The sequence below is a fragment of the Dipodomys merriami genome, unplaced genomic scaffold, assembly GCF_024711535.1.
Source record: "Dipodomys merriami isolate MVZ:Mamm:240054 unplaced genomic scaffold, mDipMer1.0.p SCAF_328, whole genome shotgun sequence".
In the NCBI taxonomy this organism is placed as follows: Eukaryota; Metazoa; Chordata; class Mammalia; order Rodentia; family Heteromyidae; genus Dipodomys; species Dipodomys merriami.
The window spans coordinates 718,482-744,352 of NW_027204804.1; the positions used below are offsets into that span (position 1 = coordinate 718,482).

The 25,871-nt window shown below is 49.8% G+C and overlaps 1 protein-coding gene across 1 annotated transcript; it reads right to left on the minus strand.

Moving 5' to 3' along the window:
- On the minus strand, nt 1-25,730 carry LOC138841741 (major vault protein). The gene is made up of 15 exons (XM_070042598.1): nt 25,626-25,730; nt 15,218-15,361; nt 14,688-14,883; nt 13,209-13,332; nt 12,949-13,080; nt 11,645-11,739; nt 10,648-10,884; nt 6,572-6,853; nt 4,886-5,130; nt 4,591-4,788; nt 3,751-4,137; nt 2,894-3,010; nt 2,592-2,718; nt 2,022-2,210; nt 1-419 (listed from the first exon to the last, which is right to left on the minus strand). Coding segments are annotated over exons 1-15 (2,682 nt in total). The 5' UTR covers nt 25,628-25,730; the 3' UTR covers nt 1-212.
- Nucleotides 25,731-25,871: the final 141 nt, after the last annotated feature.

Genomic DNA, 25,871 nt, shown 5'->3' on the forward strand with positions numbered 1-25,871 from the left:
TAGTTTAGTTTAGATTTTCATTATTTGTGTGTGCCAGAACTAGGGCTTGAACTCAGATCCTGGCCCTGTCATTCACACCCCCCACCCCCCATCCTCACTGCCTCTATACTTAAACTTTATAGTATAGGTTTTTCCATTTGTTTATTTGTTTTGTTTATAAGGCCGCGGATTGCCAGAATTGGTATTCGTGCATGGCTTAGCTAAGACCCGTCTTATTTGCCTGTAGAACTTTGAGAGGCTAGAGGGTCCTGCAGAATCAAGCCCTCCTGGGGGCTGGGCCTGCTGGCATCCTTTTTGGCTGAAGGCTGACCCTCTGCCCCCAGCCCCAACAACCCCAGGGCTGTGCTGAAGAGGTTGATGGGAGCGTTGCCATTGGTGATTAGGGTTGACTTCAGGCCCAGTGACTGGAGCAGTTTGACCTGCAAGAAAGGGAGAGGAGAAGACATCAGACACTCCATACTTCCCACCCTGTCCTCATAGCCCTCCGGAGGCTTGAACCTGATCTGAAGAGATGACTCTCTTCTCCTCGTAGTGCCCTGCTTTCCTTCCTTTAGCTGCGCTCTGATAGCTCATCCCTGTAATCCTAGCTACGGAACCATGCTTGGAGACTTTTCTGCCTAACTGGCTTCCAACATTGACTCTCCAGATCTTAGTGACCTGAATCACTAGGACTACTGGCATTATCACCAAGGCCTAGCTGGGCAAAGATGTCTGCATGTGTGTAAACAAAACATGTGTCCTGGAGGGAAAAAAAAAAACAAAACAGGAAAATGGCTCCCCTAGGTACCAAAAAAGTGTTTGTGTGCATGTATGCACGCGCGCATGCACACACACACATCTGTAAACCTAGCTACTTAGGAGGCTGAGATCTGAGGATCACGGTTCAAAGCCAGTCCAGGCAGAAAAGTCCCCGTGAGACTCTTATGTCTAATTAACCACTCAAAAATCAGAACTGATACTGTGGCTCAAGTGGTAGAGCGCTAGCCTTGAGCCAGGGCCTAGGTTCAGGGATAGGGCCTAGGTCCTGAGTTCAAGCCCCACAACCAAAAAACAAAACAAAACCAAAAAACCCTTAAGGGTAGATACCTTTCTGGAAGGGAGACTCTAGCAGAAGCCATGTTTTCTTTGAAGGAATGCTCAAACATCATCAAAGTTAATGAATGAACCATCTATGAGATCTCTGGACCCAAGGGATAAAACTGTGCCACAGCAAGCATCACAGAATGGATTAGATGTCACAGCTGAGGGGAGCACCGAGCTAAAGGGGATCTGAGCCCAAACCCCATAAATATCCATGACGTTGGAGCACTCATGGTCCTGTGATCCCTGGGCATCCACCCCCACATCTGGGTATGCGCCATCTCTGATCTTTCCTTTGCTTTACTGGGAGTCTTCCATGGTCTCTACCTCAATACATCCTAGAATTCTTTTCTGCAATTCCATCACTACTCAGTACCCAAGGGCCAGATGGAGACCTTCTCCCTGGAACATCATTGGTCCCAGTCTGTTCACATGAGCACTGAGCACTGAGCACAGACCAACATGGCCCCAGCAGCTCCTGCTCCCAGCAGAGTCCGGTGCAGTCCCTGAGCCTGACACATCAGGACATTGTGTTCAAGTGACACCTTCAGGCAGGGCAGTTCAGTTCCTACCCCTGGCATCTTAGATATGGGGGGAGGGAGAGAATGTGTATGTGTGTGTGTATGTGTGTGTGTGTGTGTGTGTGTGTGTGCTGGTCCTGGGGCTTGAACTCAGAACTTGGGTGCTGTCCATTAGCTTTTCTGCTTGAGACTAGCAACCTACCACTTGAGCCACAGCTCCTCTTCTGGTGCTTTGGTGGTTCGTTGGAGGTTAAGAGTCTCACAGACTTTCCTGACCCATTTGGCTTCAAACTGTGATCCTCACATCTCAGCCTCCTAGGTAGCTAGGATTACAGGCGTGAACCACCAGTGTCTAGCTCTCTTCCTAGATGTCGAGTTTGCCTTTAAAGCTAGGCCTTTCCTGCCTCCTCCAACTCTCACCTGCATCTCGGGCCCAGCCACTGCCAGGTCCCTGATGGTGCTGGGGCCCAGGGCCTCGGTCATCTGCTTGAACTTCTTGGCCTCCACATCAGCCAACTGCTGGGCCTTCTTTACTTCCAGCTCTAGTTGGGCCTGAGCATAGACCAGTTCCAGCTCTCGAACTTTCTTTATTCTGTCAAGCTCAGCTTCCTGCAAGGGGAAAATCCAGCTGGCTTCAGATCATGTGCTTCTGGGGACTGGCTAGTGAGTTGCCAGAGCCAGCAGGTCCCCTGAGGAAACTGAGGCAGACGGCTTAGGGTTGGGAGCTTTTACAATCTCCAGCCAAGCCTCAACATGAATGATACCTGGCCGAGGGTTTCAAATAAGGCCATGTCTGTAAAACACACGCAGTAGGGATGAGGGAAACGATCGTACCTTCAAGGAATGTCCGAAACACATTACCACAGGGCAACACCTACCCTTTGTGAGCCTAAGGATACGTCAATAGGACTTGTTAGGGTGCGTGGTCTCTGACTTAATTTCAGGCCTCCCCAGCCATGGCCTTCCACGGAGGGCATCTCCCCAACTCACTGTTTCAATGGCCAACGCCTCTGCCTTCAGCTTGGCCTGCAGCACAGAACCTTCCCCTTCGATCCGAGCTGCCTCTGCCCGGGACTCAGCCTCCGCCTTGGCATTGCCAGTGCTCTCTACTGCCACACTGGAGGGGAGACAGTCATGTGAGGTCCAGGAGAACGCCCTGCCCACCTGGGGCTTTGATTTTCTCTATGTGATGTGCCCCCCCATCTTTCTCTCTCACACACACACACACAGCCTCTTTCCCCAGACTCTGCTTTGCCTGGCCAGGCTTTTTCTCTACTTCTCAACCCACCCACCTCATAGCCTCAAGCTCCAAGAGTTCCTTTCGGGCTTTTTCGGCTTCTGATTGGTCCAAGATCTTCTGTCTCTCCAGCCGTCCCCGGGCCTCCTGCTCTAGTCTCTGAGCCTCATGCCTGAAACAGAGTGAAGACAGGTGAGATGCAGGCGTGGGGCCCCAAGCTGGGACAGGAGGAGCAAGTGTAGAGAATAGCACGCTATGAGGAATCAGGACAGACCTTCCCAGCCTCGCTTCCCACTCCCACAGGCATTCCAGAAGCAGCTCTATTCACAAGTCTATATGTGAGGACACAGGAATGGCGGGGTTCACCCCCCTCCTCCCACCCATACCTCTCCTGCTTTTACAGATGGCATCCACGAGTGGGGGGAAAAGCAAACAAGCAAGAATGACTTCAGACAGAGACAAGCATCTGGGAGGTAGCAAAGATGGGTGAGCAGGTAACATGGGTACTATTGCAATTGGGAGAGGAAGAAAAGGGCTTGCCAAGGCTAAGACTCTAGAGCAGAGGGGAGAGAGGAGGCTGCGTTGGAAACGCTCCAGGGAAAGTGCTGGAATGGCTGATGTGAAAAAGGCTTAGGTAGGCTGGGAAGGTGGCTTAGTGGTAGAGTGCTTGCCTAGCATGCATGAAGTCCCTTCTTCAGTACCATATACACAGAAAAAGCCAGAAGTGGTGCTGTGACTCAAGTGGTAGAGTGCTAGCCTTGAGCAAAAGAAGCTCAGGGACAGCGCCCAGGCCCTGAGTTCAAATCCCAGGACAGGCAAAGAAAAAAAAATATGGCTGCAGGGGACCGTTAGCAGACGCCATGTTATTGGAGCTTGGCAGTGGCAGAGTTGGCTCCCTGGGGTCTCACTCACTTGGCTGCAGCCTCCTGGGAGTTGGTAGTGATCTCGATGGCCAGCTGGACGCTGCGCTGTAGGGCATCTCGAGTCCTCTGGTCCACTGGCTCCACTGACTGCACATCCACGCTGCTGACCACCAGCCCATTTTGGGGAAAGACAGCCCGGTCCCGGGGCCTGGGCAGGCCCATGCTGTCAGGGCCCTTGGCTTCAGAGGTCTCAAAGCCAAAGACCGCCATGCGGATAATGCGAGCTGAGTTCTTGTGGAAGTCATCGAAGGAGACGGAGGCCACGGCACCGCGCACGCGGGAGGCAATGGCCTTGCAGGCATCACCCACGAAGTCGGGCACTGAGAAGAGCTTGGTGGTCTCTCGAGGATCATTCCGGTCACTCACCTCAAAGTGCCTGGAAGAAGAGAGATCCAGGATGGGGAAGGCATTTCCCCCAGAAAACAATACTGTCTTAAGCTCTCCCTCTCTCCCTCCCTCCCTCCCTCTCTCTTTCTCTCTATCCTCTCTACTCTTTCCCTATTCCCTTTTTTGTTATTCCAACTCGAACTCAAACCTCACAGTTTTTTTTTCTTCTGCTCAAAGCTGGTGCTCTTCCACTTGAGCCACCGCTCTGCTTCCAGCTTTTTGGTGGTAAGTGGAGATAAGAGACTCACGGACTTTCCTGTTTGGACTGGCTTTCAACCATGATCCTCAGATCTCAGCCTCCTGAGTAGCTCTGATGACAGGCGTGAGCCACTGGCGCCCAGTCCATCATCAATCTTGCAGATCAGGGCACAGACTCTCCACCCCCAAGCATCCCTCTTCCCCCGGGCTTTCTGGGGGCAGTGCCCAGCTTCGCAATCCTCACCAATTGTAGGCAAGCTGGAGCTGCAGCCTGGCGTGATCGGCCGTTTCAATGGTGATGACATCCGTGAAGAAGTCAGGCCCAAGCAGCAGGCAGAGAGCCCGGCGGGCGTGAGGACGTTTGGGTCGCCCAGCCGAGAGGGACAACATGGTGAACTGCTCCTCAGGACCTAAGGACACCAGCTCAGGCCCAAAGACCACCCTGCAGGGGTGGGGTAGGTGGGTGGGGAAAGGGAAGAGGTCAGATCCACGGACACCCACCACCCCTCCCCAGCCCCCCTGCCCGGCTGGCACCTCACCGGGCTTTCTTGGCTCTGTAGTCATAAACCTGTACGGCTGCATTGTGGGGGACGCGGTAGCTGACCACGCGGGTCTTGTTGCGGGGAGCTGAGGGCTGACGGGCCTTGGCTGAGTCCATCTGGCCCCTGTCTGCCAGAGGGTCGTACCCCTTGTTCAGTAGCTCCTCCACCCCAGGGGGCAGCTCCTTCTCCCACAGGACCTCATCCTGGGTCAGCATATAGGTGCTTCCGATCACAGCACGCACCTGGGGGACACAGCTGAGGTCATCAATGCATGAAAGACAGGGAGCGGGGGGGAGGGGGGGGGAGGAGGAAGAACTCCCACCATTCCAGGCAGAACTGGACCAGGAGTGCCATCGTTCATCCGGGTTAAAGGTGGCCTCTCTACAAAAGCAAGGCTGGCCTCTATCTCAGCTTGCTGCCACCTCGCTCTGGCATCTGCTCACAGCTGCCTTGTCCCCTGTGTGACTGTTCCCTTATCTAGAAAATGCACGGGACAGCCAGTGGCTCATGCCTGTAGTCCTAGCTTTTCAGGAGGCTGAGATCTGAGCATCAAGGTTCAAAGCCAGTCCCAATTTATTGCCAAGCAGCCAGAAGTAGAGCTGTGGCTTAAGTGTCAGAGTACTAGCCTTCAACAAAAACACTTAGGGAGAGGACCTTAGGGATAAGACCTCGTTCGGCCTTCAGTTCAAGCACCAGGACTGGCACACATTCAAAAAAAAAAAAAAAAAAGCCGGGCGCTGGTGGCTCATGCCTGTAGTCCTAGCTACTCAGGAGGCTGAGATCTGAGGATCTAGGTTCAAAGCCAGCCCGGGCAGGAGAGACCGTGAGACTCCTATCTCCAATAAAGCACCAGAAAACCGGAAGTGGCACTGTAGCTCAAGTGGTAGAGCGCTCGCCTTGAGCTGAAGAGCTGAGGGACAGTGCCCAGGCCCAGAGTTCAAGCTCCACGACTGACAAAAAAAAAAAAAAAAAAAAAAAAGGAAAGAAAGAAAGAAAGAGCAGGGTACCACTGGCCTATGCTTGCAATCCTAGCTATTCAGTAGAGTAAGATCTAAAGATCAAGACTGTAAGCCAGCCTGGGCAGGAAGGTCCATGGGACTCTTATCTCCAATGTATCACAGAAAAAACGGAAAATGAAGCTGTAAGTCTTGTGGAAGAGCACTATTCTTGAGCAATAGGAAGGAGCTCATAGATAGCACCCAGGCCCAGAGTTCAAGCCCTGAGATCAGCAAAACAAAACAAAAACAAACAAACAACAACAAAAACAGAGCTGGGCAGCACTGGTGGCTCAACACCTGTAATCCTAACTACTCAGGAGGCTGAGATCTGAGGATCTCAGTTCAAAGCCAGCTTGGGCAGGAAAGTCCCTGAGCCTCTTATCTCCAATAAACCACTCAGAAAACTGGAAGTGGTGCTGTGGCTCAAGTAGTAGAGCATTAGCCTTGAGCTGAAGAGCTGAGGGACAGCGCCCAAGCCCAGAGTTCAAGCCCCACAACCAACAACAACAAAAAGATATGCATAGATAGCAAATGTGCATGGATTAACCCCCTTCTTTCTTGTCAGCCTAGCAGCAGCTGTGACCAATGAAGTTGAAGACCCCTCCACACCTCCATCCCATGCTCCCCTTTCAGGAAGTCACCATTGTGGTCCCACAGCAAGAAAGGGCCCAGTCCTGAGCGTTACCTTTCCAGTCTTGACATCCTGCACGTAGATACCCTCGTTCTCATCCAGCGGGATGGCCTGCCGCTCCTCCACCACCTCCACCTTGGCAGATGGCACATATTCCAGAGGTCCACGGATGAGCCAGCGGTCCCCAGCCTGGCGAGACACCTTCTCCTCCTCCTCGCCCTCCTCCAGGGACTGCAGAGCCCGTAGCAGCAAGCCCTGCTGCTCTGACAGCACATATACATCCTGGATGCCTCGTTCCAGCCTCTCTCCCGGCTGCAGGAAAAAGGACTTCTCTCCCTAATAGGGAAGAAGAGGCTGCTTAGGAACTCACAGCCATCTGGGGCTCCTGTGGAGGACAGGGGTCCCCACTAGAGTACTGTGAGACTTGGCAGAAATTCCTCTGTTCAAAACACATTGTGAAAGGTTTCACAAACTATGATGACCAAGATCTTCAGACACAACAGTCAAGAATTAACCTAAGCTAGGTGCTGGTGGCTCACGCTTATAATCCTAGCTACTCAGAAGCTGAGATCTGAGGATCTTGGTTCCAAGCCAGCCTGGGCAGGAAAGACCCTGAGACTCTTATCTCCAATAAACCACTACAAAACCAGAAGTGGCGCTGTGGCTCAAGCGATAGAGCACTCGCCCTGAGCTGAAGAGCACAGGGACAGGGCCCAGGCCAAGAGTTCAAGCCCCATGACCAACAACAACAACAAAATTAACCTAAGTTGGTATGATGAATCACTCCTCTAGTGCAGGTTTAGGAAAAAGAAAAAAAAAAGGCCAGCTGCTAGTCAGACTACCAAAAAAGCTCCAAAAAAACCCCCAAAAAGTCAAAATGAAAAAGAAGTTATTGACAATTGTTTAAGGTGATAGGTAGGCTAATTATTTGGTCATTATGTTCTGTACATATGCATCTAATTATATTGCACTCCACCAATATGTACAATTAAGTGTTCATTTAAAAGACAGATATATAAGCTGGGGGCTGGGGGGCTCATGCTTGTAAGCCTAGCTACTCAAGAGGTTGAGATCTGAGGATCACAGTTCAAGGCCAATCCAGGCAGGAAAGTCCTTGAGACTCAGCGCCAATTAACCATCAGAAAACCAGAAGTGGAGCTGTAAACTCAGGGACAGTGCCCAGGTCTTGAGTTCAAGCTCCATGATAAAATAAAATAAAATAAAAAATATGTGCACTCTGTGTGTGTGTGCGTGCGTGCGTGTGTGTGTGTGTGTGTGTGTGTGTGTGTGTGTGTGTGTGTGTGTGTGTGTGTGTGTGAATTAACCTACTATCCCTCTTCATCTCATTTTTTTCATTTTTTTCTTTTTTGTGCTGGTACTGGGAATTGAATTCAGGGCCTCCTGTTCACACTTGGCTTTTTTGCTCAAAGCTGGCATTCTACCACTTGAACCATACCTATACTTTTTTTGTGCTTGTTCTAGGGCTTGAATTTAGGGCCCAAGCACTGTCCTAGAGCTTCTGTTTGCTCAAGACTAGGATTCTACCACTTGAGCCATAGCTCTGCTTCCAGCTTTTTTGGTAGTTTTAGTGGAGATGAGTCTCATAGACTTTCCTGCCTGATCTGGTTTTGAACGATGATCCTCAGATTTCAGTCTCCTGAATAGTGGGGATTACAGGCATAAGCCACTGGCACCTGGCTCCACATCTATACTTCTGAGGCCGTTTTTTCCCATACTTTTCAACCCTTCTTAGTTGAATCTACAGGCATAGAACCCATGGATCAGAAGAGATGAGTGTGTTTTTCACTGAGATATAATCCACATACAAAATCTACCCAGAGTATACAAGTCAGTTGGCTTAGTATTTTCAGCATTGGACTATATAAGTCTACAATAGTTTGATCACCCTGAAAAAGAAACATTGTATCTAATAGCCTCTGTCATTCATCATAACCTACCCACCCGGGCTGGGAAGGTGGCTCAGTGGTAGAGCGCTTGCCTTGTATGCCAGAGGCCCTGGGTTCGATTCCTCAGCACTACATAAGCAAAAAGAAAAAAGCCGGAAGTGGCACTGTGGCTCAAGTCGTAGAGCGCTAGCCTTGAGCTGAAGAGCTGAGGGACAGCGCCCAGGCCCAGAGTTCAGGCCCCATGACCGGACCCCCCCAAAAAAACAAACCTACCCACCCTTACTACCCTGCTATCTCTCTAGGTTTATATATTCTGGGCATTACATATAAATTACACACTCATGTTCTTTTTCTTTCTTTTCTTTTTCTTTTTTGGCCAGTCCTGGGGCTTGAACTCAGGGCCTGGGCGCTGTCCCTGAACTTCTTTTTGCTCAAGGCTAGCACTTTACCACTTGAGCACAGTACCATTTGGGCTTTTTCTGTTTATGTGGTGCTGAGGAATCGAACCCAGGGTTTCATGCATGCTAGGCAAGCACTCTACCATGGAGCCACATTCCCAGCCCTTTAGTTCTTTTTACGGAGGAATGATATTCTGTTTATGGTTATGCCACAACTTTGTCAGGTTGGAGCTTGAACTCAGGGCTAAGGTGCTGTCCCTGAGCTTTTTTGCTCAAGACTAATACTCGATCATTTAAAGCCACCACGCCACTTTTGGTTTTCTGGTGATTAATTGGAGATAAAGTCTCACAGACTTTCCTGCCTGGGTTGGCTTCAAACAGTGATCCTCAGATCTCAGTCTTGGAAGTGGCGCAGTGGCTTAAGCTGTAGAGCATTCGCCTTGAGCTGAAAAGTGCAGGGACAGCACCCAGGCCCAGAGTTCAAGCCCTACGACCCACAAATAAAACAAAACAAAACAAAAGACAAAAGATCTCAGTCTCCTGAGTAGCTAGGATTACAGGTGTGAGCCACCAATGCCCAGTTTATGACACAACTTTTTTTTTTTTTAATTGTATTTTATTTTATTTGAGAACATACTGTACAGAGGGGCTACAATTACATGGGCAGGATAATGCATACATTTCTTACCAAGCATTGCAGCCTCCTCCTTTGTTTACCCTTCACTTCCCTTCCCCGCCTCCCCCTCCCCTATGACACAACTTTTTATCCATTCAGTTGGTGGATATTTGGATATTTTGACATTTATTCTAGGGGAGGTGGTGCTGAGATTTGAACTCAGGACCTTACATTTTTGCTCAACTTGGTTGCTTATGGCTGGTGCTCTACTACTTGAGTCAGACCTCCAGTTCTGCTTTTTGCTAGTTATTTTAGAGTTGGGAGTCTTGTGAACTTTTTCTGCCTGGGTTGGCCTTAAGCTTCCAGATCTTAGCCTCGTGAGTAGCTAGGATGACAGACGTGAACCACCATCTACTGTGTTGACTTTTTTGTTCTCTTGGGTTTTGTTTTGTTTTTGTCAGTCATGGGGCCTGAACTCTGGGCCTGGCGCTGTCCCTCAGCTCTTCAGCTCAAGGCTAGTGCTCTACTACTTGAACCACTTCCGGCTTGTTCTGCTTATGTGGTGCTGAGGAATCGAACCCAGGGCCTCATACATGCGAGGCAAGCGCTCTACCACTGAGCCACCTTCCCAGCCCAGTCTCTTGGTTTTGCATATAAAATATGCCAAGAGGACAGCCACAGGCCTCCATTTCCATATTGTCTAGGCTGTGTTCATGACACAACACCCAAGCTGAACCACTCATAGAAACCTAGAAGCTCACCAAGCTTCAATATTCTCTCCTACCTTTCGCAGAGACAGTTGGCTGTCTTGTGGTATTCCCACATACAGTTCCAGTGGAAGAGGGAGGTGGGGGGTGGGGAGGGAAAGCTGTGAGAATTATTTTAAGCAAGCCAACAAAGGTTCCAGAATACTGAGAGCCAATTCTGGGTGTTCAGGCATAGGAGACCAGCAGGACCCCTTCCCCAAAAGAGGCAGCAGGTACTTGGGATCTGGGGTGGAGGGATGGGGGGGCACCAGGGACAGGGCACAGAAAAACCAGGGAAGCAAACAGGACAGCGTCCCATCTACATAGACTTAAGTGCATAAAGGCACTGAAGGCATTTCCACATGGTGTACCTGGCTTGCAAAGCAATTCAGGGTAAGAGCTCAGAAGGCGTCCTGCCTCGGCCTCGACTAGCAGGCAGACACAAAGGCTCTGGAAAGCTCACCTTGATGACCTTCTTTTGGCCCAGCTGGTTCTTGCCATCTGCTCCGACGGGATCAAGGACCACACAGTAGTGTTGGGGGCCCAGTGTGGTGATGGGCACCACCCCCAGCATCTCCTCGTTGACATCGGGCACGTGGGCCGCTGTGTCCTTCACCGTCACCAGCCATTCCTCCCCAGTGCGGCGGGCCACACCACGGAAGTCCAGGAAGCTCTGCCGAGCCCGCAGGTGCAGAGCTGTCTGCAGGAGACAGGGTGTTAGAGGAGCCCGCCCTCCAACTTCCTGCTCACATTTCCTTGGGGATCTGGCCAATAAACACTCCCAGATCCGAGGGAGAATTTCTACCAACCCAGGAGGACAATTCGTTTGTATGTGGATGCCAGTCCTGAGGCTCGAACTCAGGGCCTCAGACTCTTACTTAACTTTTTTACCCAAGGCTGGGGGGCTCTACCACTTGAACCACACTTCTGCATTTCTGGCTTTTGGCTGTTTAGTTGGAGATGAGAGTCTCTTGATTGGTCTGCCTGGTCTGGCTTTGAACCACAGTCTTCAGATCTCAGCCTCTTGTTTTGTTTTGTTTTGTTTGCCAGTCCTGAGGCTTGAACTCAGGGCCTGGGCCCTGTCCCTGAGCTTCTTTTGTTCAAGGCTAGCACTCTGCCACTTGAGCCAGAGAACCATTTGCGGCTTTTTCTGTGTATGTGGTACTGAAAAACCCAGGATTTCATGCATGCCAGGCAAGCACTGTACCACTAAGCCACATTCCCAGCCCCTCAACCTCCTTAGTAGTTAGGATTACAGGCATGAGCCACTAGCACCAGGCCTCAGGAGGACTTTTTAACCTTCACAGCTGCCCCAAGTTTCCTCTCAGATCATCTGGCTTCTGAATTCTCTCTAGTGACCCTAGAAATATAGCTTCACTTTCCTCCCACTGCTCACAGTGGACGGCTCACAGTGGGAGGAAAAGCCCAGGGTCCCCTGGCCCACATCCCAGGACACAAACCTTTTCTGTAAGGATGATAGCATCCACCAGATCCAGAACTTCCTCAAACACTGCTGGGAGATAGGCACCCACTGAGCGGACCAGCCATTCTTCTCCTGGGCCAAGCGAAGGGTCAAAGGTTAGACTGACTCCTCAGTTGCCCCATGCAACAGGGGACCGGTTGGTCCCCAGGCTTAAGGACTTTACAAGGTTCTTCGCTCCCTTTCTAGGAGGCCGGAGGAAAACTAACCCCCACCCCAGGAAAATCAAAAGAAGGTCTTCTAGAAGCTGGGTATAGGAACAGACACCTGTAATCTAGTACTTAGAGAGCAGAGATGGGGGACCCTGAATTTGAGGTGTGAGACCAGCCTGGGCTACATAGAGAGATCTGGTCCAAATATAAATAGATAAATGAAGAATAATAAATAAATAAAAAGGAGAAGAAGAAGAAGAAGAAGAAGAAGAAGAAGAAGAAGAAGAAGAAGAAGAAGAAGAAGAAGAAGAAGAAGAAGAAGAAGAGGAGGAAGAAGAGGAAGAAGAGGAAGAAGAGGAAGAAGAAGAAGAAGAAGAAGAAGAAGAAAAGAAGAAGAAGAAGAAGAAGAAGAAGAGGAGGAGGAGGAAGAAGAGGAGGAAGAAAAAGAAGAAGAACCAGAAGCAGAAAAAGCAGAAGCAGCAGCAGCAACAAACTAGGTTTGTTAACTCTAGCTACTCAGGAGGCTGAGACCTAGAGGATTGTGATTTAAAGCCAGTCTAGGCAGAAAAGTCCATGAGATTCTTTATCTCCAATTTACCATAAAAAAGCTGGAAAGTGGAGCTGTGGCTCAAGTAGAAGAAGTCCAGCCATGATCAGGAAAGCAGAAGAACAGAAGGCCAGGAGTTCAAGATCCAGTACACACACACACACACACACACACACACACACACACACACAAAGCAGCAGCAAACAGGCATATGGCTTAAGCCTGCAATCTAAGTTACTGGGGAGACAGAGATCTAAGCATCATGGTTCAGGCTAGTACAGGCCTAAAGTTTGCCTGGCTTCATTTTAACCAATGGCTAGGTAGCGTGGTGTATGCCTGGCATTCCCCTGGGACTAGGGGAAACACAAGATAAAACACAAGGACTGTGTTTTAGCTGCAGAATAACTATGGTGAAAAGGGGCTGAAGCCATAGCTAAGCAAGCCCTTTGCAAGCGTGAGGCCCTGAGTTCAAAGCCTAGGACAGACAGACAGGCAGGCAGACAGACAGACTAGGAAAGGCCCCTCTGCCCCAGGCTTAGTGGGCTTCCCCTCTTTCCCACTCGCAGTACCCCTCAGCGGCCCCACCTGTCACCCTCTCCTTGCCATCCCGGTCCCAGCATTCCTTGCGGGCCCTCAGCCGCAAGGCCTGGTTCTGCCTGATGACTGTTGCCTGAATGATCTCCACGACCTCCACTTCCTTCCGGGGGATGTACGTGCCTGGGAAGGGGGGGGGGGGGGAATGGAGCTGAGATCAGTGGTCAGAAGATGGCAGACCCACAGCGGGGAAAGGGGGTGGGGAGAAGGAAGCCACAACCCTGACCAAGCCCCATGAGGAGATCATGTACCGGGTCCCTCAAACAGCCATTCATCTCCTGCCAACACCTTGTCTCCATTCTTATCCTCAAAGTCCAGCAAAGCCTTAAGGTGCAGGGCAGTGTTGGGCAGAACGACTTGCAGTGGGGTGATGTCCTAGGAAGAGAAGAAAAGGTTATAGGGCATTCAGTGTTATGACTCCTGGGGGCCAAATCTGGTCCTCTGGCTGGGTGCAGGTAACCCAGGCTTGTAATCTCAGCTACCTAAGAAGCTGAGATCTGAGGATCTCACATTAAAGCCAGTCTGTCTGGGTGGACAAAGCCAAGAGACTTTCTTCAGCTAACCAATAAAAAGCTAGAAGTTATGACTCAAATGGTAAAGTGCCAGCCCTAAATGAAGACGAGTACAAGGCCCTGAGTTCAAGCATCAGTATCAGTACAAAGGAGGAAACAAAAGAGGAAAAAAAAAAGCACTGTATAGAGGGATAGGGGTACAGTGACTACTTCACATAGGCAGGCCCTGAGTTTGATCCCCAAACCAGGAGGAAGGAAGGAAAGAAGAAAGAAGAAGGGGCTGGGAAGGTGGCTCAGTGGTAGAGTGCTTGTCTTGCATGCCTGAGGCCCTGGGTTCAATTCCTCAGCACCACATAAGCAAAAAGAAAAAAAGCCGGAAGTGGCGCTGTGGCTCCAGTGGTAGAGCACTAGCCTTGAGCTGAAGAGCTGGGGGACAGCGCCCAGGCCCAGAGTTCAGGCCCCAAGACTGGCCCCCCCCCAAAAAAAAAGAAAGAAGAAGAAGAAGGTGGAGAAGGAAGAAAAGGAAAAAGAGGAGGAGGAGGAGGAAGAGGAGGAGGAGGTAGAAAGAAGAAGAACCCTAGCTACATAGGAGGCAGTAGGAGGACGGAGAGTCAAGGCCAGCCTGGGAAAAAAGAAGAGACTTCATCTCAACCAATCATCAGACCTGGTGATGGATGCCTGTCTTCCCCGCCCCCCACAAACAGCACAAATAGGGAGGCTGAGAGCTGAAGATTGAGATTTGAAGCCAGACCTGGCAGCAAAGCCTGTGAGACTCTTATCTTTAATTAACTACCAAAAAGGCCACACGTGGAGCTGTGGCTCAAATAGTAGAGCACTAGCCTTGAACACAAAAGCTTAGGGACAGTTCCCAGGCCCTGAGTTCAAGCCCCAGGATGAGCATCACACACACACATACACACACACACACACACACACACACACACACACACACACACACACACACACACACACACACACACACACATCCAGGTGGCAAGACCAGCCAACAGTCCCCAGAGGAAGAACAAATCTCTTTGGGAGCTGCTGTAGGGAATGGTGGGTAAGGAGGAGGAAGGTAATGAGTCCTATTTATTCCTAGTGAGAACCAGCCAGTGTCCTTCCCCAGTGTTTCCCCTAGCCTGTTTGTTTTCCCCTCAGAAGGCAACAGAGAGCCCTAAGATGGGGCGGCAGGCCCCCACCAAGTGGCAAGTCAGGTACCTTTTCCAGCACCTCCCCTGGGTACAGGGGAAAGGGGTCCTGGGCCAGCCGGATCTCTTGGTCAGCATGGCGAAGCCGTATTTGCCCTGTGACGTCAAACAGCACTGTACCCTGGGCATCCCGGGCCACGGGGTTGACCACCATGCAGTAGTGGCGAGGAGGGACAGTCACCATGCGCTTGGGAGCAAACAGAACCCTGTCGGATGGTTAGAAAGGCCATGAGAGCTGGGCACTGGTGGCTCACAGCTATAATCCCAGCTACTCAGGAGGCAGAGATGTGAGGATCATGGTTGAAAGCCAACCTGGGCAGCAAAGGCCATGAGACTCTTATCGCCAACGAACCACCAGAAAATCAGAAGTGGCGCTGTGGCTCAAAGTGGTAGAGCGCTCACCTTGAGCACAAAGAAGCTCAGGGACAGCACTCAGGCCTGGAGTGTATGAACCACAACTTCCTTCCCAAAGCAAGAAGACTTCCCCCCGGCTCTCCCCATTTTGGGAACAGAGAGGAGGAAACAAGGGACCCCACTAACCTCTCATTGTCTTGCCGGATATAAGTCTTTGGGCCAACTTCCACTCGGGACACATTGCTGTTCTGGTCCAGCACATGGATGTAATGGTATGGAGGGATGCGGATGATGGATTCATCAGTTGTCATGCTGAAGACCCTGGTAGCCCTGAGTACAATCAGGAAGAATGGCAGGCAGGTAGAGAATGAGCCCAACAAGATTAACACAGAAAGCCAGGCACTTGGAGCTCACACCTGTAATCCTAGCTACTCAGGAGGCTGAGATCTGAGGATCCTGGTTCAAAGCCAGCCTTGAGCAGGAAAGTCCTTGAGACTCTTTTTTTTTTTTTTTTGGCCAGTCCTGGGGCTTGAACTCAGGGCCTGGGCACTGTCTCTGAGCTTCTTTTGCTCAAGGTTAGCACTCTACCACTTGAGCCACAGTCCCAATTCCAGCCTTTTCTGTTTATGTGGTGTGGAGGAATGGAACCCAGGGCTTCATGCATTCTAGGCAAGCACTCTACCACTGAGCCACATTCCCAGCCTCGCTCTCTTCTCACACTGACTGTAGCCCTAGATGGAGCTTTAGAAAAAGCTTCCCAGGCTAGAACTTCAAGCTGGTAAAGTTAGTCCAAGGAAGACGGCGGCTCTGACAGGCTGGCAGATCCCAAGGGCTTGTCTGTAATCCTGGGCTAGCCCATGGCCAAAAAGTTATTTTCATAATTGTCAGGTCGCTGGAGGAAGTAGGCAGCTGGGGGGAAATATCAGGCTGTGAGGGAAAAACAGGCTACTGCCAAGAGAGACCATGTCCCTATCAAAAACACTATTCTTCCAGTGCTCTAGCCTAAGACGTTCAAACTGGCAAAACAAGCTACGCACCACAAGTTCCCACTCACTGTAAGTTCTGCTTTTACCCTGCCTATAAAATCTCTGCTGTGCCCAAGCACCGATGGCTCAGGCCTGTCATCCTAGCTACTCAGGAGGCTGAGATCTGAGGATCAAGGGTCAAAGCCAGCCCAGGGGCAGGAAAGAATCCGTGAGACTCTTATCTCCAATTAGCCACTCAGAAAACTGGAAGTGGCGTTGTGGCTCAAGTGGTAGAATGCTGAGCTGAAGAGCTGAGGGACAGCGCCCAAACCCAGAATTCAAGCTCCAGAGCGACCACTCTGATCCCCACCAGGGAGTTCACCTGGGAACGTACCCCTATAAACTTTCCTGTCAATCTTTTTATTCCTCTCTGCATGGTCCTTTTTTCACCTAAAATCTTACAATAATCTTTGTCTGCACTCCTCTCCCTGTGCAAGAAGTAGTCCTGGGATGAAGGATAAGTGGCCCATTATGGAAGGAATCTTAGACAAAAGTGATGCTTCCAGAAATTCAGCCAGATTAGTACCTAGGAAACCATTCCAGTCCTTTCTTTCCTAGTCCTCTCTTTGGTCCATTGTTCTGCTTGGTTCCCTGTTGTGAGCAGAGGTAAGGGTAGGGATGGGAAGGAAAGGAAAACTGGGAAATGGTTTTTTAATCCCTCCCCAACTATCCAATCTGTCATGGACTCCAGGGTAGTTTCATCCAGTGCGTGGTTTGTTCAGGAATTTTACGCATATGCACACACACAAACATTTGTCTCTATAGTCAGCACCCTTTGGACTTTGCACATGATCTCTCTCTCTCTTTTTTTTTTTTTGGTCGGTCATGGGGCCTGAACTCTGGGCCTGGGCGCTGTCCCTCAGCTCTTCAGCTCAAGGCTAGCGCTCTACCACTTGAGCCACAGTGCCCACTTCCAGCTTTTTCTGCTTATGTGGTGCTGAGGAATGGAACTCAGGGCCTCATGCATGCAAGGTAAACATTCTACCACTGAGCCACCTTCCCAGACCCCATGCACATGATCTCTTAAGTCAAACAAAGGTTAAGGAATTGAACTCAGAACTTTTATTCAGAAATTATGGTCAGACCTCTCTTTTCTTCTCCTTTTCCTTCTTCACGTGGACAGTAGTGGCTCATGCTGTAGTCCTAGCTACTCAGGAGGCTGAGTGAGATCTGAAGATCAGTTTAAAGCCACCCCAGGGCTGGGAAGGTGGCTCAGTGATAGAGCGCTTGCCTCACATGCATGAGGCCCTGGGTTCAATTCCTCAGCACCACATAAGTAGAAAAAGCCAGAAGTGGTGCTGTGGCTCAAGTGGTAGAGTGCTAGCCTTGAGCTGAAGAGCTGAGGGACAGCGCCCAGGCCCAGAGTTCAGGCCCCACAATCAACCAAAAAACACCCAAAAAACAAAAAACAGGCTAGCACTCTCTACCATATGAACCACAGGTCCACTTCTGGCTTTTTGTGGTTAATTGGAGAAGAGAGTCTCACCCACTTTCTTCCTGGGGATGGTTTCAAATCAGGATCCTCTGATCTCAGCCTCCTGAGTGTAGCTAAGATTATAGGTATGAGCCACTGGCACCTGCTTCAGAAATTGAGTTTTTACACCTTCTAATTCTGTCTTTCTTGTCATTAACTTCAAGAATTAGGAGACCCCCCCCAAAAAAAAGAAAAACTCAAAATGTTAGGAGACCAGCAATAGAAAATTTGCCTGTACTTCCATGTGTCAAAATTGGCAAGAGCTAAGCAGGAATTTGCCCCCCCTTAGATAGCACACCATTTTGTTGCTCTCCTCCACCCCTTATTATTTACACCCAGGCCACAGAACTAGTGCCTGGCCTTAATTTTAATTTAAATAGTCAGGTGGCTGATGGATCCTGTACTGAAAAGTGTAGTTCCACTTAGATGACACCCAGATAGGGACAATGAGTCATTCATGGCCACACAGAGAGTTCATGGTACTATATCAGCACTGGATTCAGGCTGCCTGGGATTATCGACAGCTGTGATATGCACTTTCATACCTTGTTTCCTTCTCTCCTTTTGAACTAAGTTACTCTAAGGTCTCAGAGGAATTCTGCTCCTCATTCTTTTATATCTTGTAACTTTGTATGGAATCTGAACTTGATCCTTTTCCCTGGGTCCCTTTCACTTGAAGTTAATGTCCCTAAATTGTAGGAAGGTGGCTTTTGTCAACTTCAGTGTTCCTTTTCCAGTCTTTGCAAACCAAGGGGGCCTCCTCTCTAAATTCCTGCTCTCCTAGCCCAGGGCTTCTTTCTTTCCTCTATGTCTCAACTTGGTTTCGCTTCCCTCCTTACTCTTTGGTATGAAATGAGATATCAATTTCTGGACAGTCTCCAAGGCTAGGGCTGCCTGGTCGGTGGCTCAAACATTTCTTCAATGAGTGACCGTAGCTGAGTTCCTAGATCACATACCTGTCTGTAGAACTACAGACCAGAATGGATAGCAGTGTCTTACTCTGCATTATGAGGACATACATATACATATACATATATATACATCCATATATATGTATAATATATAATATAATATATATATGGCGCTCATAGGAGCCCAGCACCCATGGCTCACTCCTGTAATCCTAGCTACTCAAGAGACTGAGATTTGAAGATCAAAGTTCAAAACTAGCTTGGTCAGGAAAGTGGGTGACACTCTAACTCTAAGGACTAAAAAAAAAAAACAAACCAAAACAAAACCCCCAGAATGTGGAGTTGTTGTGGCTCACGTGGTAAGTTCTAGCCTCCAAGGCAAAAGCTAAGTGAGAACATGCAGCCCCAAGTTAAAGCCTCAGTATACTCCAAAAACAAACAACAAAACAAAACAAAAGCCAGACACCAGTGGCTCAAGCTTGCAACCCTAGGTACTCAGGAGGCCGAGATCTGAGGATCAGGTTTGGAAGCCAGCCTAGGCAGGAAAGTCTGTAAGACTCTTATCTCCAGTTAATCACCAAGAAAAAAAACAACTGGAAATGGAGCTGTGGCTCAAGTGATAGAGCACTAGCCGTAAGCAAAAGAAGCTCAGGGATAGTTCATAAGCCTTATGTTCAAGCCCCAGGACCAGCACACACACATGCACACTCAGAGCACAGCCTGCCATATGACAGTGTATGCTGTGCTATTGTTGGGTGGGGCAGTGTCTGAGACTCCTCTTTCCTTCCTGGCCAGCACCTGGCATTGTGGCTTAGCCCTCACTTGTTTACTGACCAAGAGGATGACAAATATATATATCACCTCAGCTTTAGGGTAGAGGCACAGTTAAATAGCAGCTTCCCACAGCCAAGGAAAGCTTTTCCCAGTAGCTCCCGTGCCAGCTTCTCTGCAGAGTGGAATTCTAGCCAGGAAATGGAGGAAGCGAGAGGAAGGGCTCAGCTGCAGGCAGAGGTACAGGCCAGGCTCTGAGGCCCCGGCAGGAAAGAGGTGAACTCCAGAAGGCCCTAGGAGGCTGGAAGCAGGCTCTGAGAGGCGCTCCCATTGGCTCCTTATTGGACAAAGTCCTACTCCCCACTGCCAAGGCCTCTCCACCATCTGCCACCCCAGCTGGGCCCAGTCAGGGGGCTGAGAGCCTAGCCCAGCTCAGTGACTCAGCGAGTCGTCTATGGCTGATCCCTCTGGGCTTCTTCTGCCTTGGGGGTGTGGGCTTCTTCTGCCTTGGGTGTGTGTGTGTGTGTGTGTGTGTGTGTGTGTGTGTGTGTGTGTGTGTGTGTGTGTGTGTGTGTGTGTGTGTGTGTGTGTGTGTGTGTGTGTGTGTGTGTGTGTGTGTGTGTGTGTGTGTGTGTGTGTGTGTGTGTGTGTGTATCCCCTTCACTGGGGCTTGAACTCAGAACCTGAGCACTGTCTCAGCTTTTTCTGCTCAAGGCTGGTATTCTACTACTTGAATTCCACATCCATTTTCTGGCTGTTTAGATCTTCCTGTCCGAGCCAGCTTCAAACTCCAATCCTCATTTCTCAGCCTCCTGAGTAGCTAGGATTTTACAGGCATGAGCCTCCATTGTCTGATTCTTCCTGCCTTGTTGTAAGACTGAGACTCTGCCTTAGTACAAGTATCTTTTTTTTTTTCTTTTTAAATCAGTCATGGGGCTTGAACTCAGGGCCTGGGTGCTGTCCCTGAGCTCTTTTGCTCAAGAATTATGACTTTGAGCCACAGCTCCACTTCTGGTTTTCTGATGGTTCATTAGAAATAAAGGTGTCACAGACTCTCTTGCCCAGGCTGGTTTTGAACAGTGATCTTCTGATCTCAGCCTCCTTGAGTAGCTAGGATTACAGGTGTGAGCCACCAGCACCTGGCTTAGTACCCAGATCTTGTCTCACCTCCCTGACCACCCCCAGTGTACCCTAAAACAGGGCCTTCCATGGAGTTTACTTACCAAATTTCTTCAGAGCAGGTCTTGCTCTACATTCACATACACTCTGACAAGTATAACACTGAGACTTTTATGGCTTACTACATTACGTGTAAAGTTAGAGATGATTACTTCCAGTATGTTAGGGTTCTTCAAAAATTAGAAAGTTGTGTTGACCTTTGAAAGGCCTCACCCAAGAGTGAGATTGTGTGTGTGTGTGTGTGTGTGTGTGTGTGTGTGTGTGTGTGTGTGTGTGAATCGTGGGGTTTGAACTCTGGGCCTGAGTACTGTCCCTCAGCTCTTCAGCTCAAGGCAAGTGCTCTACCACTTGAACCACAGTGCCACTTCCAGTTTTCTGGTGGTTAATTGGAGAGAACAGTCTCACAGACTTTCCTGCCCAAGCTGGCTTTGAACAGTGATCCTCAGATCTCAGCCTCCTGAGTAGCTAGGATTACAGGTGTGGGCCACCGGGGCCCAACAGCAGTGAGATTCTTTTCTCCAATAACCAGCACAAAGCTAGACATAGAAGCATGGCTCAAGTGGGAGAGCACCAGCCTTGAGTGAAAAAACTGAGAGGGCTGGGAATGTGGCTTAGTGGTAGAGTGCTTGCCTAGTATGCATGAAGCCCTGGGTTCGATTCCTCAGTACCACATACACTGAAAAAGGTAGAAGTGGTATTGTGGCTCAGGTGGTAGAGTGCTAGCCTTGAGCAAAAGAAGTTCAGGGAGGGGCTGGGAAGGTGGCTCAGTGGTAGAGCACTTGCCTTGCATACCTGAGGCCCTGGCATCGATTTCTCAGCACCACATAAGCAAAAAGAAAAAAGCCAGAAGTGGTGCTGTGGCTCAAGAGGTAGAGCGCTAGCCTTGAGCTGAAGAGCTGAGGGACAACACCCAGGCCCAGAGTTTAGGCCCCATGACCAGACAGCCCCCCCCCCCCCAAAAAAAAAGAAGCTCAGGAACAGTGCCCAAGTCAAATCTTAGGACTGGCACACATATATAAAAAGAACCTCAAAACTTCCACTTCAACCAAAGTAATGAGTCATGAATCACTATGGATCAGAAATCTTTCAAGGTCATCTGTGCGTGGCTGGCACAGTTCATGTGAATCTGGCAATTCCAAAGTGACATGGCCGCATGTGCTCTGCTGTGAGCAGCAGGGCACCTCTGGGAAGCTTGCTAGTGATGCAGAATCTCGCCAGAGCTTAGAAATGAATCGACCTTCTCACCCAATTCACTGAGGATTTGGATGCATTCAAAGGCAAGCAAGACAGGCTACAGCAGCTACTCTCAACCTGGGCTGGACATTAGTGGCACCCAGAGATCTCTCTCTCTTTTTTTTTTGTCAGTCATGGGGCTTGAACTCTGGGCCCGGGTGCTGTCCCTCAGCTCTTCAGCTCAAGGCAAGCGCTCTACCACTTGAGCCACAGCGCCACTTCCGGTTTTCTGGTGGTTCATTGGAGATAAGAGTCTCACTGCCTTTCCTGCCCGGGCTGGCTTTGAACCAAGATCCTTAGATCTCAGACTCCTGAGTAGCTAGGATAAAGGCGTGAGCTACCAGTGCCTGGTACAGAGGTCTCTTAGAGCCACTCTTCTCTGGGGATTTTTTTTTGGGGGGTGGGGGCAGAGTTGGTCATGGAGCTTGAACTCAGGACCTGGGCACTGTCTCTGAGCGCTTCTGTTCAAGGCGAGCGCTCTACCACTTTAAGCCACAGTACCACTTCCAGTTTTCTGGTGGTTAAACAGAGAAAAGTCTCCCAGTTAACTGGTAGAGCACTAGCCTTGAGTAAAAAAGCTCAGGGACAGCACCCAGGCCCTAAGTTCAAGCTTTAGGACCAACACACATATATTAAAAAAAAAAAAATTAAAAAAGCCCCAGCATTACTACAACAGCAACACTGGGTAGGAGTCATGGTTCAAATGCTCTTTAAAGGAAGATTTCACTCATTCTCCTCCACCTCTCATGGCCCAGCTCCAAGCCACCAACCATCCTGTCCCCACCCCTGCCATTAGATCAACACCAAGCTTAGGTTTAAGAGCAGATATGTGAAGTTTTAGATGCTCTCTTCAATGAGGTTGTCTTTCACTGATTTATTTATTTTTATGCTGGTCTTGGGGCTTGAACTCAGGGCCTGAGTTTCCCCTCCTCCCTCAAGGCTAGGACTCTATCACTTGAGCCACAGCTCCACTTCTGGCTTTTTTAAATGATTAATTGGAAATCAGAGTCTGTCAAACTTCCCTGCCTGGGCTTTGAACTGAAATCCTCAGATCTCAGCCTCCTGAGTAGCTAGGGATTACAGGTGTGAGCTACAAGCATCCAGAGTGTCTTTCACTGGCTTGAGATTAAACATTCTAATACTGTTTGGAGGATGAGTCAAATGGCTCAGGACCGTCCAAGGGTTTGCAGCTTCCTGGTTTTTCATAACCACTTCCTGTTTTAGATGATTATTACTGAGAATTGACATTCTGTCAGATGTAATTCACTTTTTTGTTTTTCAGCAGCAATTTTGAGAGAGGGGCACCCTAGCAGTCTGCTCCTCCCAGCTCCCCTGGGTGCTAGTGAAAGTCCATCATTGAAAGTGAGGGTGTGTGTGTGTGTGTGTGTGTGTGTGTGTGTGTGTGTGTGTGTGTGTGTGTGTGTGTACTGAGGCTTGAATTCAGGATGTCCCTCAGCTCTTTTGCTCAGTCCCTACCACTTGAGTCATAGCTCCACTTCTAGCTTTTTGGTGGTTAATTGGAGAGAAGTCCCAGGGACTTTCCTGCCTGGGCTAGCTTCCAACTTCAATCCTCAAATCTCATTCTGCTGAGTAGCTAGGATTACAGGTGTGAGCCACTGGCACCTGGCTCAGAAAGTTAGGATTTCTTAAGACTGGAAGTCATCCAGGAATCCAGCTTCCGGAACCACTGAAAAACCAAAAGATCTGGCTGCAAACCTTTTCTGTCTCTCTCTTTCCCTCTGTCCCTCCTTCCTTCCTTTTTTTCTAAGATAATGAATCTCTGCTGGAATGTGGTTCATACTTGTAATACTACCACTCAGAAAGCGGGGGGGGGGGGGGGGAGGTGGGAGGGGGAGAACAGAGAGAGAGAGAGAGAGAGAGAGAGAGAGAGAGAGAGAGAGAGAGAGAGAGAGAGAGAGAGAGAGAGAGAGAGAGAGAGAGAGAGAGAGAGAGATTCTTGCTATATTGCCCCAGCTAGCCTTGATTTCCTATATTCAAATGGTAATTCTGAAGGTCTTCCAAGCCTGGCGTGGACGGCGATGTTATTTTCCAGACCTCAGCCAATGCTGAATGGGTCAAGGTTTGCAGGAGAGCCAGACACCAGTGGCTCACGCCTGTAATCCTAGCTACTCAAGAGGTTGAGATCTGAGGATTGCAGTTCAAAGCCAGCCCAGGCAGGAACATCCATGAGACTCTTATCTCCAATTAGCCACCAGAAAACCAGTGGCTCAAGTGGTAGAGTGCTTGTCTTGAGCTGAAGAGCTCAGGGACAGTGCCCAGGCCCAGAGTTCAAGCCCCACAACCAACCAAAAAAGGTTTTCAGGAGACGCTGGAACTTGTGTTTGAGGCAAGGGTCCTCCCATGAACAGCTCCCACTTGCCTTGAACTTAATCTACACCCAGTGAAGGATTAGGTGCCCTTAAACAATTCATTTTATCCTCCTTCAAGCCCAGAAGGTACAAAAATTGCTCAGTCACTGAAGTTTGGGCTGGAACTCCACCCAGGGCCATCCTGACCAGAGGAGACAGAATGGCTTCTCCGGCTAAATCGTCGACACTGAACAAGGCCTTAGGGCTCTGGGTAGGGCTAGTATTGCCCAGGAGACAGAGCCAATAGCAGTTCAAAGGTGGGTGTTTTCTGCAATCTGAACCAACACCCAGACTCTACTACCCCAGAACCTGGGAGAGCAAAATCAAACAGGGAGCTCCCAGGCTAACTATGGCCCTAAAGGAGAGCTGTCCTGCCCAAATGGCTCCACCCCAGGGTAGGGCAAATGCTCTGTATGCCAAAGGCAGACACTGGCAGGCATTCCCAGAGATCTACCAGGCATCCATTTGACCAGCAAGCCTTTCCCCCACCTCCCCAGGGTCCACTCAGATAGGGAGTAAAATACACCAGGGAATCTTCTGCCTCAATTACCAGCCCCACTCCAATGTCACAGCTCAAAATCACTAAGTCCTGCTGGAAGGTCCGACCGAGCTTTCTATTCTTCATTTCTCCTTCCCAGAAGAAAAGAGTCTGGTTTACCACTCAGTGAGGCCTTCTTCACCACAGCTCTGCTAGACTTCCCACCCACAAGCCAGGAGCCTGCAGCTCACATCTGTAATCCTAGCTACTCAGAAAGCTGAGATATGAAGATTGTGGTTTGAAGCCAGCCAGGGCAGAAAAGTCTGTAGAAAAAGTCCTGAGACTCTTATCTCCGATAAATAACTCAGAAAAAGCCGGACATGGTGCTGTGGCTCAAGTGATAGAAAGCTAGCCTTGAGCACAAGGAGGCTCAGGGACAACACTCAGGCCCTAAGTTCAAGCCCCAGGACCAGCACACATACACACACAAAAAAGACTTCCCCCACCATCTGTTAAGGCCCACCGTCGGCCCTGCCCTGCCCAGGATACCAGGAAAACCTATAGACTTTTGGCAGAGTTAACGAATCTCAATGGGGATGATTCATTCACATTCTAGCAACTCAAGGGGAAAAGCCAGAGGTCAGCTCTCTAGATGATAGCAAGTGGTCAGGGAGTAGAGCCAAGAACCAATCAAGCTTCAAGATGGAGTCTGAATGCACCCAGTAGAGCTCCCCTCTTCTTAGGGTGCTGGGGAATGGAACCCAGGAACTCAGAGTTGCTAAGCAAATGCTCCACTTTGTGAGCCACACCCCCAGCCCACACCATTACTGGAAGACGAACGGTCTTGCTCTGTTGCCCAGAAATCCTGGAGATCCTCAGCCTCTAGGGTGGCTAAGACTGCAAATACGTGCCACAATGCCTGACAAGGTCCTCTCTCTGACTTCTGTGGGGGGGCCCTGTGCCAGAGGCCAGAGATTTGGGGAGTGTGAATGCAATGTTCACTTCAAAACCCAGAAAAACCTCACGGAGGGAAAGTGAAACCTCTTAACAGCAAAGCCTCCTCCCTCCTTTCTTCCCCATGCCTGGGCAGAAGTCCCGAGGAAGCAAAGCAGGGCTAGAGGCAGCTTTGGGGGGCATCGAATGACCTTACTCACATCGATAAGCAGGAAGGCTGTTGCACTTCTCCAGATAAGAAAACTCCCAGGACTAGCACAGAGGATCACTTCCCAGCAGGGCGGGGTCGGCAGGGCGGGGCTTAGGTATTTAAAGGGCCCTTGCAGCTGGGCTGTCTCAGTGGGTAAAGCACCATAGCCAATTCCATGCCTAGGAATTTCTGCCACAGAGCCAGTTGGCACGGTCGCAAAAAAGACTATGGAGAACCAGAGAGCCACAGTCAGGGG

What these genes read in the sequence shown, in the direction of transcription:
- LOC138841741 (XM_070042598.1), bottom strand. An exon ending in CTATCATCCTTACAGAAAAG is followed by an intron (nt 10,885 to 11,644) that starts GTTTGTGTCCTG and finishes TGTCTCCTGCAG; the next exon opens with ACAGCTCTGCACCTGCGGGC. An exon ending in GCCAAAAGAAGGTCATCAAG is followed by an intron (nt 6,854 to 10,647) that starts GTGAGCTTTCCA and finishes CTTCCCTATTAG; the next exon opens with GGAGAGAAGTCCTTTTTCCT.